This window comes from Chenopodium album, chromosome 21 (assembly GCF_948465745.1).
Source record: "Chenopodium album chromosome 21, dcCheAlbu1.1, whole genome shotgun sequence".
NCBI classification, from domain to species: domain Eukaryota; kingdom Viridiplantae; phylum Streptophyta; class Magnoliopsida; order Caryophyllales; family Amaranthaceae; genus Chenopodium; species Chenopodium album.
The window spans coordinates 18,387,330-18,400,257 of NC_137854.1; the positions used below are offsets into that span (position 1 = coordinate 18,387,330).

General features: G+C 35.2%; 1 protein-coding gene across 1 annotated transcript in view; it reads right to left on the minus strand.

Moving 5' to 3' along the window:
• Nucleotides 1-2,788: 2,788 nt before the first annotated feature.
• Nucleotides 2,789-12,928, minus strand: part of LOC145602014 (THO complex subunit 2-like) — a 37,806-nt gene continuing 27,666 nt past the window's right edge. Inside the window, exons 26-32 of the mRNA XM_081658123.1 lie at nucleotides 12,761-12,865; nucleotides 11,236-11,391; nucleotides 11,063-11,143; nucleotides 10,572-10,973; nucleotides 7,036-8,208; nucleotides 4,904-5,229; nucleotides 2,789-3,185 (exon numbers count right to left, since the gene is read on the minus strand). Coding sequence (XP_081514249.1) covers nucleotides 3,116-3,185; nucleotides 4,904-5,229; nucleotides 7,036-8,208; nucleotides 10,572-10,973; nucleotides 11,063-11,143; nucleotides 11,236-11,391; nucleotides 12,761-12,865 — 2,313 coding nt within the window. The 3' untranslated portion in view covers nucleotides 2,789-3,115. The remainder of the gene's footprint in view (nucleotides 3,186-4,903; nucleotides 5,230-7,035; nucleotides 8,209-10,571; nucleotides 10,974-11,062; nucleotides 11,144-11,235; nucleotides 11,392-12,760; nucleotides 12,866-12,928) is intronic.

Below are 12,928 nucleotides of genomic sequence, written 5' to 3' on the forward strand. Positions count from 1 at the left end.
CTTGTCTTTCAAAGGAGATAAACCCTTTCTTCCGAGAGAGACATTATTGTAACTACTTAAGAAACAAAAAGCTTAAAAGAAAATTAGGATTGGAGCTTTCCACCTGCGAAATCCGATGAAAATCCCTTTAAAATTGACAATGGAGGCTAGAGTTTAGGAGGAGGAGGGTAGGATTTTTTAATCTACATATGTTCATTATATTATGATGAAATTAACTGACGGTTTATCAATTAGTTGGATTGCTTAATATAAAGAGGAAGTAAAAACAACTTAATTTTATTTTACAATTAAGCTTTATAATTAAATAGTAGTTTTTTTCAACAATAATTTTTCGTAAAATTCTTTACAATTAACAAAGTCTATGTTCCCAAGCTGTTGTCGCTATCAAGTATCAACCCCGTCCCGTCTAATGAATTTCCCGAGCACTATGTCATTTTTTCTAACAATGCATTACAATTTTGCCATAATTTATTTACAATTTTGACATTATGATACAATTCTAAATCTATCACGAAATGCCAATTGTACTTTTTAATTTAGTCAAATTCTGTCCACTTTAGTTTTTGACTTTATTACTTTATTTAATTACATAATATAGTACCCTGTACTTCGTATCAGATTCATAGTACATCTATCCATAATATTTACAACATTTTGAAGGGACATGATTGTCAACGTACAATTTTAACCATAAATATCTTTAAATCTTTAATTATATATCAGTTAAAGTTATAAGAGGTTAACATTTGGAAAAAATATACAATAAGATAGACTCATCAAACTCTAAAATGCTAACATTTGCTTTCATATATATATTCGCAAAAAATGATGGTTAAACTGAGGAGTGTGAATAATGGAAAAAGTGAAAACAATGCAGCATTTTGAAGCAAAGGGAGTAATAAATAGTTAAAATTTCTAAGCATGATACGGGATTTAACCGAATAGGCTAATACACCATAGGGGGTAATCCTCAATAATCCTTTAAGCCTGCTAGCCTAGCAGCTCCATCATGCTTCTTGTTATGCTGATATAAGTACAAAATTTGAGTCCCTTATAGAAGATAAAATAATAAATGAAAAATGCAAAGGGTAGTTTTTGGGCATGTAGATTGTGGTTAACTATTACTCTCTCCGTTTTTTTTTTTTTTTTTTGTATCACTTTCTTTTTTGGAGTGTTTTTTTTTAAAATGCATCATTTCTATATATGGTAATTTTACACTATTTTTTTATCATTTTCTCTCTTATTTATACCCCCACTCAATTTATTTTATCATTTCTCTCTCTTCCATTGTCCTCACTAAAATAATAGAAATATCTATCCTCTCTCACATACTTTCTCTATAGTAATTTTTCACTCACTCACAATATTATATCCATATTTTATATCCAAGGGACTAACATGTTAACGACATGTGTCATACTTTGTCATCATAAAATTTATGACATAGCTCCACAAAGATGATGACATGACAAGGAATTAATTTTTGAATTAGACTTGATCACATCTCTTGAACTTCCTAACTTTTCATTAATGTCACTTTATTACTTAATTAACATTCATATATGAATTGTAACTTTTCATCCAGGATTCTAAAAGTTTTAAGCATTATATACAATTCCCTACTTAATTGTAAAACAAATACTACTGCATCTCTTATTCTATCCCCAACTAAGTTTACCATTTTTATGTTATTATTTAAACTAAATGTATTGGTTCCAAAATGTTATTTATACTCAAGGTAATTTTTTTCATTTTGTATTTAAACATAACCCAAGGCATCGCCCGAGCCCCAAATTAGTTACTATCCTAAAACTTTATGCAATCTAAAGTGATACAAATAAAAAAAAAGAAACGGAGAGAGTATAATAAAGGAGGGCAGGAACTTTCAGGAATTGGGCTAATGGTTGTTAACATGCTATTTTGTCTAACACACTAACAGTGTGTTTGGATAACATTAGAGGAAGGAAAAGAAGGGGAGGGGGGAGAAGAGGAGGGGAGGGAAAAGGAGGGGAGAGAAGAATGGTGAGTTTTCCTTCCAAATCTCTTCATTGATGGAGGGATCATTTTCCTACAATTTAATCCCTCCATTTCTCTCCCCTCCAATTCCCTTACTTCCTCATTTGTTATCCAAATGAAAGATATCACATCTCTCCATTTCTCTCCCCTTCTTTTCCTTCCATTTCCTTTTATCCAAACACACCGTAAATGCAACTTTGAAACAAGAAGGCCCAGGCGTAGTATGACAATTTTTACACTCGAACGGAGCATTTCTAGATGAGAGCGAAACATGGAGCAGGGCCATGCCATCCCTTTAGCCATAGCCGTGGGCTGGTGGCTATGGCTAAAGGGAAGGCTTTGGTAGGTGTGGTTGTGGTTTGAGGAGAGATGGGGGAAGAAAGGGTAAAAATAGCATTTCAACATTCTAACACTACCAAATATAGTAATGTTGCAAGTAATTAGACAATTTCCTAAAAGAAAAAAGTAAAAACAAAGAAACAATGATGAAATAACACAACAGCTAATTATTATTTCAGAATGCATGAACACTTGAATATAAGGGCAAGAAGATTAGCCATAAAATTTATCAAAATTGCCGGTTATTGAATATACAAATATATACAAAACAGGAAACATATTTCTATTCAAGTAATATGTTTGACTAAAAATCTAATAGAATATAATTTTTTAAATAGTACATACCTCCTAAATATGTCCTCTTCCCTTGTGCAATATTGAGGTTAACACATGCACTAGCACTAGCACTAGCACAGCAGTTCTCAAGCAATGGTAAGAGAATCCAGCTTTGCTTCATCCCCATTAGCTGAATTTCAATGATCATTCATAAACTTCAATTCGGGAAATTCCAAATCCCGCTATGTTACAATTGTAATTAGTATCAGGACATTTCTCAAACAACTTAACTTAAAGATCCAGCTACAATAATGTTCACATAAGAGATCTCCCTACATTTGGGTCAAACTGAAGATGCAGATTCTTACTAGAATCAAACACTGGACTAATTCTCAACATCGCAGGAGATGATCCGATAAAACAAGAAATTACTGACACTTTCTGTCAGCAACACAATGAGAACAGACATTCTGATAGCTTGAAATCATTTCCTGTGTCTGCGTTTTGCTTCTGCTCTCAGTCTTTTCTCATCCTCCCAATCACGTTCGTACATTCTGTCACATGCTCATTAAGGTATAAAACAGTATACAGCTAAAGAATCACATAGATCAATAAAAAAAAAATAGAAAGCAGTAGTAGTATAGTTAAAACAAGCACCATCTAAACAATTATCGTTACATTTCTTATTAGATAATGATACAAAGTATTTGTTTCAAAAAGCAGCATGGTCAAAATATTACTTTCTCCATTCTACAATATTGCGCCATGTTATATTTTACGTTTCCAAACACACAACTTTGACGATTAATAAGTTTAATTCACAATAATCATATAACAAGATTGATATTCTGAAAGTATAAATTCAGACAAATCTAACAATATACTTCGTACTACGATTCTCCTTGCGATAAAACTATAAATCACAACAAATGGGCAAACAAGAGCCTGTGAATAGTGAAATAGTCAATATAATGCAATATCTATAGAATGGAGGAAGAATATGGTAGCCACACCACATAGAACTATGCTTTCACTGGTACCTACCACATATGGTCCATAATTTGCTAATATATGCATCATTGTGATATAGTCATAATGGCACAGCAGTAAAAACTTCTGACATACTCAAATAACCTACACATTTCATCATTAACTCAATCTACAATAAATTGCAATAGGTAAACTACCTACATTTTATAGTTTATACCAGTGTGAGGTTAATGCCTCATGATTTTATGGTGTAAACAAGAAGCTGCATGATGATCACTGCCCTCAATTATTTCAGACTGGTCGTCTAGCACTGCTTATTGATCTTTTATTTCTATTACTAAGGCAAACAAAATCAATGTGATAAATTTTTTAAATAATTTAAATATTTATTAAATTTACATGAATATTTTAAAATTATGCATTTTTAACATATATGAAATATTTTTATAATTTTTTAGCAACACAATGTAAGCATTCTTTTTCTAATTGACCTAGAGTCGAGTTTGAGCTGAATCTGAGTTGAGTTATCAAATTTGAGAAAACCTTCATAATTTCAAGCGAGTAGAACTCGAGTTTCAGCTCGCTTCATTAAAATCATAAGTCAGAGAATAAAGAGTGCAGTAATTATACATAGAAACGCAGTAATTTTTTACAGATTATTAGAACAAACACTAGAGCACAGTAGACTTAGAACTGGCATCCCAGACCTTCAAAGAGAAAACTAAGTTCTTCAGCAGTCAAGCAAGCTTTTACAGTTCTTCATTCTTCTGATTGGGCTCCCTAGTAAATTTATAATATAATTGCAGTCATAATAGCTGCAACGAGACTAGGGCAAGAAAACTAAGTTCTTCAGCATAAACAGCATAAACTAAGTCTTTTATTGGCTAAAACACTTCCATTTTAATTAATTTATTTGTAAAATGGCTAAAACACTTCCATCCCTAAGACCCTAACATACTCATCACCTTAATGTTTTTTAAGGCTTTACTAAAATAAATCTCCAAAAAGACACTACTATTAAAATTTCCAATGAGTTCAAAAATAGTTCTTTAGTTCTCTCTTGATGTCTTAAATCTCTCACCCACCCCCCCCCCCCTCTCTCTCTCTCTTACAATTTACTATTCGCTTTTATTAACATTCTTAATTACCACGTAAAGCCCTAGCATAAATAGCATAAAGTGGGGATTATATTAAAAAAGACTAACATGAGAGTGCACAAAGAATTACGTAAAAAATCTGGTAACATTTGTAAATCAAAGCGGAAGACTCAAAAAAAGGATACGGGTCAACATCACGTCGTACCATCTTGCTTGGTGGTTCTTTCACATGCATCCTCATACCTGGTTCCTCAAAGTATGCTGGACGCTGAACCATTGTACCTTTTCGATCTCCTCTTTCCCTGGCATCATATGCCTGGGCAATGCCCATGGAAATTGGGGGTGGTGGAGCAACAGGGGAGTACTCACCAGGTTCCCCACCAGGAATATGCTCCCTTTTAAGTTTCCGTCTTTTTGAGGCTGCAGTTGAATCTATTTCCTCTTTCAAAAGGTTTGCTCTATCCCTGTCCCGCTCTCTTTCTTTCTCCTTCTCCCTTTCTCTCTCCTCTACCTTCAACAGTGAAGATAATAGGTCATTTCATAGTAGAATAACCTTGAAAAGATAAATTAGCAGCAGAGGGACTCATTTTCTGTCTTTTCAATGTGTCAAATGCCTTTCTACAAAGCCACAAAAACTGAATTCGACCTAGTATTCATGTCTAATAGCTAATGGCCAAAAATACCATTATGGAATGACAATTAAACAATTAATCATTCAACATTAGCCAAATCACCAATATGATATGACACAATAAACAGTAGATATGAAAAACCAGGACGAAACAAAACGCAAGCATTGCAGAAATCCTTTTCAGTACATATAGTTAACATCTCTTAAGTTCCCACATTTGATCAATGCGTAACATTGTTATGGACTTATGGTCTTTATGATTTCCTAATAAGCTAATTCCATTTCAATAAATATTTAAGAAATCAGTAACGTTAAGTGAATCCATTAAGTTTGCCAGACATTGCACAAAAAAGAACAAACGTCATACCAAAAACCCCCCAACTTAGTCATTAGGCCATTCAAGTTTGCATGGTAATGTAGAAACTAGCTCATTCAAGTGGCAATGTCAAAACACCCACCTACCAGATAATCAGATATAGCACCTACAAAAACCCTAAACAGTGAAACTAACAGATGTAGCCGAGATGAATTCGATAAAAAACATTCTGTTATTACTATTTTTGAAATTTACAAAAGTAGAAACATAAGTATTGTCCTGAACAACTCATTTCCCATTATGTATCCAATAATTATTTCTTCACATTTTGTTATGCGATAGGCTGCTTAATGACAGTCTCAATGATACACACGAAAGACATGCTATTCAATACACCAAAAAGATTGTTGTTTCACACGTAGGAAAAATTGATAGGTCAATTAAAATAATCTCATTTATTGAATAAGTCAATAATGCATTGGACGGTTCTTTATGACAATTCTTATGACGATTCTGTTAGCGACCCAAAATCATTTTGGGACTAAGGCTTTGTTGTATGTAAGGTAAAAAAATCCAGTGACATGGTAGTATAAAAAGGTTTGTTGACCATATGTATCTTTTATGATTGAAATTCATTTAACTTGATTTTTCCCAGTTTTCTTTTAATTGTCACTCATATTTTCCTTTTGTCACTTCTACCTCTCAATGTAGTGCTTAGTACTGCAAAAGATTGAAGAGAAAAAAAAAAAAAAGAAAAAGAAAAATATATATAGATAAATAAAAGAAAAATGATTAATGAAAGATATATGCAACTACACATGTGCCTTACGGCAAATTTTATGGCTGTATTACAGATCAAGTAACAAAAAAAGAAAATTTTATGGCTGTATTACAGATAAAGTAAAGCATATAATTGTGCTAAGCATGTTTTTGACACATCTCAAGTTCATCGATAGCAAGCAGCCATCCCCACTAAAGCAACATTAAAGAGCAACACATAACATTAAACAAATAGAAAGGCCACAAGAGTCTAGTTTAGCTAATGATACTTCCTCTATTCCACAATTATTGCTCCATGTTGACTATACACTATTCACGAACTCTCTTTGACCGTCTACTGTGATTTATACATAAAGAAAACTATACACGCGGGATCTTTTTAGATTCATCTCAATTTATACATTCTAAATATCAACATTTTATAACATTTACATAACGAGATTTACAAATATAAATGATCAATGTGGAATAATAGAAGTATTTTCCTTGCTAACTGTTTTGTAATCATTTTTATTAATTAGCTAAACTCATTGCAAAAATTAGTCAATTGAGACTTTAGTAACAACAAATGATTGATTGTCATTACATACCTTCATTGAAGAAATTTCCCGTTCTTCACGCTTTCTATCTCTGAATTCGTCTTCTCTTCTACGCCTGGAATCATCTTGCACAGTCAACAAGCTTTCCTCTGACCGTCTACGCTCTTTTTCGTCATGTTTAGGGGAAAGCCTTTGGGCATGCCTAGTGGTTGGCAATCTTCTATCAGCATCATCATCTCTTCGATTAGCATTTACAGATTGCGGAACCACATGAGGTGGTAAAGGGGGTGGAGGTGGCAAATTCTGACAATGAAACCGATCATCATTATGAGATTTTTCACCAGATACTTCATTGTAACGCAATTTAACTCTATCATCCTTGCTTCTTTCATCCCTGGTTTTATCATTAAGGCCATCAAAACCCCTTTCAATCCTCCGATCCGGTACTTTGTCGACAGAGCGCTCTCTTCCATACCGTTCCATTGATCTGTCTCTCGCCTTTTCAGAAATATCATCACCCCGGAGTTTATCACTGCGCTCGGATCTATCTCTGTAGTCCCTCTCATATTTTTCACTATTTTTCTCCTTTGTCCTATCAACATGTTTATCAGCAACCCAACCTAAAGCTAATTCCTCAGTCCCTGACTTATCCAACTCTGAAGAGTAGGATTTGTCCACTACTTTTTGCTCAACTATTTTCTCCCGATCGGTTAATCGAACATCAACATCCGTATCTCTCACATCAGAATCACCTTTCCTCCGTTTATGTAGCCTATCTGGTTCTTCTGCAGGACTAGTTCTTTTTTGTTGTCTTTCTACAGCCCTCCCACCAGTATCATGCTTTGGAGAGTGAGCTGAACGGGCATGTGAAGGCCGAGGAAAATCAGATTGATCTGTGCCATCATCCCTCAAAGAACCCCTTAAATTAGAGGATTTTGTGGATCCAACTTCTTCCCGCAATTCACTAGCTTCCAAGTCAACTCTAGTGGAAGATGCCAAGCCTTTAGATGAAGGAGCTGAATTACCATTTATAACAGATGTAGACAAAACAGCAGCTTGCCCAGTTTGCCTGCCTTCTATAAGATGGCTTCCATGATCTCTATCACTTGCAGAAGCACCACCTGTTCTACTAGCAACCTTGGCTGACTTTGCCTCATCTTTAAGCTCTTGCTTAAGTTGCTTTGAACCAGCTCCAGCTGAGGTACGTTTAGCAGCAGTTTTTTGCTGTACAAATATAATCCAAATCAGACATTAATTTTTCTCTTTTTTGATGATTGACAGATGATATATCAGGATCTGTGCAGAATTTGTGAACTAAGACTTAAAGAAGACAAGAAAATCCAATGTTGAACACCTTAATTGACCAAAGGTATCGTTAATCCTAGAAGACTTCTTAAACAGATATCTTATTAATGATCTAACACAGATGATCCCAAACAAAGCATGATAGTTGCGACAGGTAGATATTTCCCATAACTCAAGAAAAAATGAATTTGTAGGCTTGCAGCCATAAGGAAGCGATTTGTTTAGTGAATCAAAAATAAGTTTATGGATTAACTAAAATCTATAAGTAGCATTTTTACCAAAGGGATGGAAACACAAACATACCAACTGCTAGAGTTCAGCACACGACTCGCAAGGAGTGCTCTGCAACAAGAGAATTTTGTTTCCACCATAACAACTGCTAGTGTTCAGGACACAACATAATAACTTGTTGGATCTAGTTTAATTGTATGCCTTGCAAAGTTGTCAGAATCGGGACTATACTTTGGATTGCTAAAGCTATTTAAAAACAGAACGTAATAAGATTATATGTATTTGTTAAAAATATCATGGGAAATTCTCAATGGTACTCTCAAGCTTTTTATTTTTCTCAATGGTAAACATAAAAAAATCAAATTATCTTTGGTAATCAACAATTTGTGTTATTAATTCAGTGGGGACATTAACGAGATTAATCTAAAATTATAATCCTAACCATAGTTAACTAAAGGGGAAATGACTAATATATCCTTGAAAATCAGATTTTTCCTTTAATTTTTTAACAATTACATTATTATTTTTTTTTTTTTAAAAAAAAGAAAACCCTCAACAACAATTTCACCGGGCCACCACAGCCAACCACCACATCCACTCAACCGCCAGTCTCAATCCCCTTTCCCCCAATGCCGGTCGCGCCCAAAACCCTCGGCGTCGGCGCCCATGAACCACCAACCGCCTCCCTACCCCCACGAAAACCGAAACCCTTTAAAAACCATCCTAACCCTTGAAAAACCCCAACCGGAACCCTAGCAATGGCGGAGGAGGGTCGGTTAGGGTTTTTCGAATGTGGGTTGATTGTTTTAGGGGGTTTCGTGGCGGAGGGAGAGGGGTTTATGGGAAGAAATTAGGTAGTTCAACTCGTGGAAGGTTGCGAAAGGGTGAGAGGTGTTCAGCACGGCACCAAAGCCTAGGAGGAACGATCTGGGCGTGCCGACGACGGGGGGGCGGTGAAAGCGGGGGTGGCCTGGCTGGGTTGTTGGGGATTGGATGGTTTAGTGGTCGCGGTGACCAAGGGAGGGGGTTTAACTTGGCGCCGGGGTAGGGGATCTTGGTGGGTGCGGCCGGCGCCGGCCGGGAGCAGAGGAATTGGGCTGGCAGGTGAGAGGTGGCAAGGGGAAGAAGTGGAGGTGGGTTTTGTTTGAGAAGGGTATTTTAGACATTTCTCTTTTACCTCCCTTTTAAAACATTAACCAAGGTTAATACTTATTTAAAATGCTTAACTAATGTTACCAATGAATTAATTTTACCAATTATAGATTACCAATGTTAATTTAATATTTTAGTGTTTACCATTGAGAAAATTAAAAACTTGAGAGTACCATTGAGTATTTCCTGAATATCATTATACCATTGAATATTAAGTATGCAGGTCTTGCCCAAAAACTTTCTTTCTCTTAGCCACTCTATCTTTCTTATTTCATATTTTTAGCACCGACAACATCAACTCTTTATGTTACGGTATTAAAGGTATAGAGAAATATACATGGCTTGCTTGTACTTCGTAGCTTTGAATTTGTTACAATTAATTCTAGATCATGTAATCATACAAAAAAACTAATTAGTTATTAACATGAAGAAGTGATTTCATCACAGGTTGTTATTGTAGAATTGAATAATAAAATCATAGGATCCTAAGATTCTACAATGTTAAAATCCTACGATAATACTTGAATGAGGATCAGGCAATTGATGCATATTTTGAGAGCATAGAATCATAACATTCTAAGTTTCAAATCATGATTCTAAAAACCATGATTTCAACTAAGGCAGGCTCTATAAACACTTAATGTATTGGAATGCTACCATAGAAATGAGGTAATAATCTTGGCTTTCTCAGCACTGGAATAAGAGACCAATTAGAAAGTGCATAAAAAGGAAGCTAGACAATAATATGAACGGGTTCTTTTACCAAGATGCCAGGCTTTAAGTGAGATACTTTTTGAAAGATTAAGGTAACTAAGGTTACAGAAAGCCACTAAAAATGTTTCTGCTTCAAGTTAACACTTCATTTCCAATTTAAATGGATACCAAGATATAGGCAATACCTCACTGCCAGTAGATAACTTTAACACTCCTTTTGCATTGTTTTCATCCACAGTCTTGTTTGAAGGCTCATCTACCTGCTTTTGACTATCTAGTGATCGTGATACTCCTACCTGCGCGCCTGTTGGCTGCACATCTGACCCATTCGCAATTGAACTACCTTTCTTAGCATTTCCTGAAACATTTTCAGGTCTTTCTGACTTTCCATCTGCAATCTTCACTCGGAATGCTTGATCTTTCAGGGAATTCCCTGAATCCAATGGCTGAGCTTCAGAGGAAACTCTTCCCCCAGTAGGTTCACTTTGAGAAGCACCATTACCTGTAGAAGACTTTGGAGCGACAGACGGTGCAGGTTTCAGTTCAAGATATCCCATCCCAAACTCATCTTCAGTAACCCATGACGGCTGAAACCGAATGTACTTAGTATAAATTACAAGTATTTAAGATAATGAGTGACTATGAGCTACTCCATTGCACTGCCCAATTTATTTACCTTTCTAGCAGCTAAAGCAGCTGCAACACCAGTGGCTAGAACCTTCAAATCTTCTCTCTCTTCACCTTTAATTTTTGCCACCTACAGATATGGCAAGAAAAATACACTTTAAATAGTTTTTGTACAAACATCAGCTTCACAAATTTAGAAATGTGTAAGATCTTGTTACTCACTCGTTTCTCAATGTTAATTCCACTTTTCCTAGTAACAGGAAATACACTTGTTATTTTTGTCAACACTATGAGTGCATTTCGAATTTCCATATATTCTGCAGATTCCAAGCACTGTATCAACAGTCGGGTGATTCTTTGACTCCATTTCCAATGCACCTTCACATTAAGAAAATGCAAATAAGTATCCTGTCTCATTATGAAGCAAGGAAATAGTTACCATACACAACGGTTAGTGGCTTTTCATGGAAACATTAGTCACCGCCAATCACCATTTCACCAAATAGAAGATGGCATAATAAAAGAAAATGCTATGGATCAACATAGCTTAAACAAAATAAAAGGTGAAATGTGAGGATTAGAATATGAAGCTTGATTATTTTATATACATGGAATAAGCAATAAAAAAGATAGTTACAGCTCTTACATGCTTTAGACTTTATAATTTAGAACTCTTCACAATATCCAAAATTAGAAGAAAAAAAAAGAAAAAAATAAAACGATTTTTTCTTCATTTACCACTGAATTTATTTATTCATCATATACCTCTGAATTTATTTAAATGCACCATATAGCCCCAAGTTTTCAAAAAAATGCATTATATACCCTTAATGACTATTAATAGACAGCTCTGTTCGTCATTAGAATAAATTATGCCCCGAAACCACCTCACATGTATTCCCTTATCCCCTCAACCACCTTCTCTCCCTCCTTTCCCGCACCACCAAACCACCCAGATCTCCTTCCCCCACCCCAAAATCAATCATATTATTAAGGAACGGGTGCGGGAAGGATTTTTGAGGGTTAGATAAGGGATCTAGGGTGGTTTCAAGGCATAATCAAACAAACTCCACTCGAAGTCGTTACAATTATTTAATGCATTTTTGTAAAAACTCAGGGGATCTCGTATATGGAAAATTTTAAAATTCCAGGGGTATAAAAACAATAATAACTTGAGGGTTTGGTAAAAAAACCGTAAATAAAAAATTATTAAAAAAGATCACTAACTCAAAACTCACCACAATATTCAACATGATCTCTTTCTCTCTCTCTCTCTCTCTCTCTCTCTCCCCCGCCCCCCCCCCCCCCACCACCCTATTCTCCTCTATTTAAACAACTACTCATTTGTTAAGGGAGTGTTTATTTCTACTTGAATACTTGATTGACTCGTCTAACCTTATTTAAAATTATATTATATGCATTTGTGAGCTTTTTGGAACTTATTAAAATTACTTTGTTTGACTTTATCATATACACATCTATTTTATCTAGGATAAGTCACACCATGTAGCCTGTGTTTTAGTTATTTTTCTTATGTAACCCTCACACTTTCACACAAAAAAAACAGGTGCAGGTGAGGGAGGGGTGTTGAGAAAGACATATCCCCAACTAGTTCAACTAAAAACACAAGTGTCCAGTGCATTGGTTCGTGAACACATGTGCGCCAACATAAGCAAATTCTCTCAAGCCAAAATCTAAGAATACTGAAATATACAAGAACCTATCACAGCCCCAGATTGAAATTCACCTTAATGAACTGGCCATATGTAACTCGCTGACTATTGGGGTATCTATAATAAACTGCAAACCCAGGCATGTTCCCACATTCACGTTCATAGACTGATTCATCACTCTGAAACCAAACAGCCAACATATTAAAATCCAAATCGGGAGCAAACAACAAAATTATGTAATT